General features: G+C 42.5%; 1 protein-coding gene across 3 annotated transcripts in view; it reads right to left on the bottom strand.

The window, feature by feature from the left end:
• Positions 1-4,799, bottom strand: part of LOC106945718 (huntingtin-interacting protein 1) — a 61,484-nt gene that overhangs the window by 42,060 nt on the left and 14,625 nt on the right. Inside the window, exon 1 of one of the 3 annotated variants that reach the window (XM_015029609.1) lies at positions 3,998-4,587. The exons of the other annotated variants lie outside the window; for them this stretch is intronic. Within the exon in view, the coding sequence (XP_014885095.1) occupies positions 3,998-4,015 (18 nt within the window). The 5' untranslated portion in view covers positions 4,016-4,587. Of the gene's footprint in view, positions 1-3,997; positions 4,588-4,799 lie in introns of those variants that run through there. 3 annotated transcript variants of the gene reach the window in all.

Here is a 4,799-nt window from a genome sequence, read left to right as displayed (position 1 = left end):
AACACATGGCTAAAAGATTCTGACTTATTTTAAAGATCAATTCTGTTTTTTAACCCCAATAAAGGTAATATACGACCGAGACTGCTGCTTTTTCTGTTCAATTCCATGAGAGCATTAGTGGACATACATATACGTTTGAGAATATGACTGAGTACAGTTACTGTTTCCCAATATAGTACAGCTGCACTACCGACTTCCGCTGTATGATCATGATTTATTTTTAGAGCAGTATTGCTGCTTGTGGGGCTCCGACTCTGCCAGGTGTGTCAGCAAGTAGGCTGGGGAATATTTCAATTGTTTGTAACTTGATGTTTAATCATGAACACAACTCCCAGAGGGCACAATGTCAATTTGGACCACCAGTCCAACGTACAGTCTTCAAAGGACAACTCAGTACTTCCTTTCTTGCGTCAAAGTAAGAGTCTCTAACATAGATACAACAAGGTCTTCTCATTTTAACATTGAAACCTGAAACATTTCCTCCGTGTCTTATTGACTGAAAACGTTATTCATCATAACCATTTCCTGTGTACGTTTCCACCGCGGGGTTCAAAACAAGGTCATGCATGTAAATCATACCCACAGGAGCAGGTAACTCCACCCACTGCACCAGTGTTGATAAAACATCTTGTTTGGTAGTTCGGTGTGTGAGAGTGTTTATCGAAACAATAAAGCCTCTCAGTTTCAATGTTAAATTATTAGAAATGATTCAGTCAGAGTGGTTAGTCTTTATAACTAGTATTAAATGGAATATATTATGCAAAATTCACTTTTTGTCCATTTTTATACTTCCATTTGGCTCTCAACTGCTTCTAACAAAAACATGTAGACATTTTTTGGCAATAAATTCATTTTTTTTGGTGTCTGGAAAATGGGCCGTTTCAAAGACCAGTTGACAGGAACTGCGCCCTTAGCTAGTAACCGGTCACCTAGCAACCCAAGCTGAGCTTCAGCACATTTGGTTAGGTGGTTTTACTGCTGCATTGTGTACAATGACTACTGGAATAGAAAGACAAGTGCTTTGTAGCTGATCTACCACCCAGAAACCACTCGCTACAGTCTTGTGCAGCAAGCTCCACTTCTGTTTTTCAAAGACGCATGGCTGTATAATTCTGCATCTGTTTGCAGACATTTTTAGGTGCAAGTATAAATGTTGAGTTGAGGGATAGGGTGAGTAGCAGCTCAGTTGGATTTAAAATGTAAAGAGGCCCCAAAACAGTTCATTCAGAAAGTGAGCAGACTAAAGTCTCACTATCCAAGAATAATTTTGTGCAAAAAATGTAAGCAACATGTTTTGTACAGACCCATCCTAACCTGTTCAAGGAAGCATAATAGGTCACCTTGGTGACATATAATTTTAACAATGTTAGAAAGTATTTTAGACAATCTAGATTCAAAGCTCTTGGCAAGGATCACGAGTGTTCGACATTTTAAAACAGAATTAAAACCTCCAGGCTGAATGAAGGATCTTCAAAATATCAGAAAAGTTAAGACGTTATCTACCTCTAAAAAACCGCCGATGCTCTACACCTTGCAGGTTCCAGTGAAGGTTTCCTGAACATTGACATGATTTGCATCATTCCATCAGTACCCAACACTTCTTTTCAATACAACTTGATGAACATATTTAAAAACACTTCCTGGATTTTTAGCCCCCTGCACTGATTTGACAACCTACATGATTAAGGGAATGCAAGTTTTCCAGGAATTTGAAATTTGGCTGAACTTTGCTTTCATACCACTGCGTCTCACTACATGCCAAAAACAGCCAAAAAATGGGCAAAAAAAAAAAAAAAAACAATGCAGTAAACCTCACAGGACAGCCTTGGCAGCACTGATAGACTCGCAATGCTGAACTGCTTTTCTCTGATAAAGAGAAGTTTATCTGAAGCCAACAGGCCGACTGCATCTGAATGAAGATTGACTCAGCGAGACGCTGCATCTTTACACCTACGTCATGTCTGGGCTCCATGCCCCGGCCGCTTCATGTGGGCAGCTTAGTTTAATCTCGCAGCCAAGGAAAATCAGTTTTTCCTCCTCGAGTACAACTTCATTTATGTATGCCGTTTCTTTTAAAACCTTTTCTGTGCGACTCCTGGTTAGGGATTACAGAACTACAGGTGGGTGGCTTTGCTCCTACCCTCCCCTCCTCGCATCCACACAAGGGCTAAAAGTGAACCCATCCATCCATGTTGGGCAGTGAAAGGCCCGTCTTGTTGCCTAGGGCTTACATACACCTGCTCCAACTGTGCACTCCGGGAGCTTGGCCAGTCAGACACTTCAGCACCTGCATCCATGCCAATTCAACATGCCACTTTCCAGCCACTTTCGTACCCCTGTACTCTGAAACCCCTTAATGAAGTCCCCTGGAAGCAATTCCCTTTGAAGTTGGCTAATTAGACTCCACCTGTTTGTGATTTAATCTCTGTAGGAATCCAGTTTTTCTGTGAAGAAACAGAATCATGAAGGCCGAGGATGAGAGCAGACATGTCAGGGTTAACGTTGTAGAGATGTTAAAAGCAGGGTTAGGTTATAACATGAGCTCCTGAAATAAGACTGTTTAATCTGCTGTCTGAAAATGGAAAGATGTATGGCGTAATAGTAAACCTACGTTCCTACCTAAACTAAACTAAGAACGTTGAAGAGAAGCAGCCAAGAGGTCCTTGGCAACTCAGTGGAAGCTGCAAAGATACACAGCACAGGCCTACTAATGACAGGACTGCATAGTCATGTGTAACAGAGAGAATGACCAGAGAAAAAGTGATTGCTGAAACCAGAACATTAAGGGACTAGTTTTCAATTTCCAGCAGACGGAAGCAGGTGCTCAGGTCTGATTAGGTCAAAATTGAGTTTTTTGGGGCCTACATGACAGAAATTACATAAAATCAAAGGTTACCACTACATATGACCCTGAACACACAGTCCCCTCACGAAACAAACAGCTGTGGCAGCAATATTCTATGGGAATGCTTTTCATCAGAGTACGAGTTGGTCAGATATGGGATGGTACATGGAGGTAAAGACGGGTAATCCCACGAGAGAAACACGTCAAATAACCTAAAGCTACTGCCAGAACTGAAATGGTTTGCATCAGTGTATGAGTTAGCATGACCTAGTCAAAGTCCAGAACAACAACCTATTAAGAAATTATGGCAAGTTTTGAAATTGGTTTATTTTACAAAAGAAAAACTGGCATTAAAGTCAGTCTAGATATACAAAGATGGCAAATATGATTGCAGCTGCATTGCTGCGAAAGGCGGCTCTACTGCCTAGTGACGCAGGAGGAGCTGAATTCAAATGCATGCCACACTGTACAGATTTTTATTTGTTGAAATCAATTTGAAAACCCAGCTTAATACATCTTGCTCTGTATGGGTGTATGACAAATCCCCAATAAATAAATCATAAAGGATTGCAAATACTTTTCTTAATCATCCAGAACTCTCAGCTTGGCTAAATATGGACCAAAAAAAAAAAAAAAGATTTTTATATATACAAAGCGTTTTGGGTTACCTTTAAGGATCCAGTAGTTATCAGATTGCACCTAAAATAAGCTTCTAGGCATTTTCTCCTTCCAGCACAAGAGCAATCTTAATTTCTGCTGTGTAAAGCTGCACATTTAAAGGTCCAGATGTTCATATTTAAAGCTTCTACACCCAGTAATAAGAAGCTTGTGATTCAAGTCCCCCAACCATGATTAAAGTAAACACTCCCACGTTTTCATATGGACCCTACGAGGACCAGCTCACGCGTTTCTCCTACACAACAAACACCCCAACTTCCCACGGCCAGCTACAAATCAGCAGCAGACAACAAGTCCCAGCTTGCAGAGAGCCATAATAACTCTTACATGCAACCAGCCCTGATCCTACATGTGTGCAGCAGGACTTATTTCCTGGACACCACCCCCTCAACCTCCGCTTAAAAAAAAAAAAAAAATACATTTTCATCACAAGGCTGTTTTCCTTTAAATATAGTCTGTTCACTGAGAACTTACCATTTTGCTCAGATCCATGGTAGTCCGTCCAAGCGGCGAGCCAGGATCTTTAAAGCCGAAGAGGAGACCCGCTGGCTTCCCTTTTACTCTCTTTTTAAAATCCGGAGTAATTAGCAACGGGAAAGCGACTGAGGCAAGAAATGCATTTGGGAGGAGAAGAGGGAGGTGGAGCGGCCCGTTAGCTCAACATGTGTCCTGATTTGGATTTTTTTTTTTTTTTTTTTAAATGTCCCTGTATCCTGTGCTCCCTCCCACCCCTTTCTCTTCCGCGTCCCCTCTCTCCTCTCACTCCGGGCCCGACGCGCTCCCTGATCGGCGAGGACTTCCAGCATCCGACCGCCGAGACGCAGAGACTGTGCGCCGGGGAAAGCAGCGGAGGAGTGTCGCTGATGCTAGCCGCTCAGCCTCACAGTAAAACCCGGCAGCGACTCACCGGGTATCGCCCCTCATAGCGGCCAACACAGAGACAGGAGGCTGCCTTTATTTCGCAAATAGCCCGCTCCCTGGTAAGACAATAGTAGCATGGAGCCTGCGGAGTGGGATGGCTCAGTCCCCGAGGGTTCCCAAGATGGGGTCCGGGGACCACCGAGGGGGTCCGGCTAGCAAAGGGAAGGATGGGGTGGAGTTAAGAGCTCAGGAAGTGAACCCAGAGTAATCTTGCATAATCAAACCTAACAAGAAACGAACAGGATTATCTTCCACTTAAAAAAAAAAAAAAAAAAAAAAAAAAAAAAAAAAAATTTTCCCAAAAAAAAAAAAAAAAAAACCCCTCCTTTCTCAAACCCCCCCCTCTCTGTTTTTA

This window comes from Poecilia latipinna, unplaced genomic scaffold (assembly GCF_001443285.1).
Source record: "Poecilia latipinna isolate Pla-1442-1.1 unplaced genomic scaffold, P_latipinna-1.0 Scaffold157, whole genome shotgun sequence".
NCBI lineage: Eukaryota > Metazoa > Chordata > Actinopteri > Cyprinodontiformes > Poeciliidae > Poecilia > Poecilia latipinna.
The sequence above is the reverse complement of the archived record's forward strand: the minus strand, read 5'-3'. Positions and strand labels throughout refer to the sequence as shown.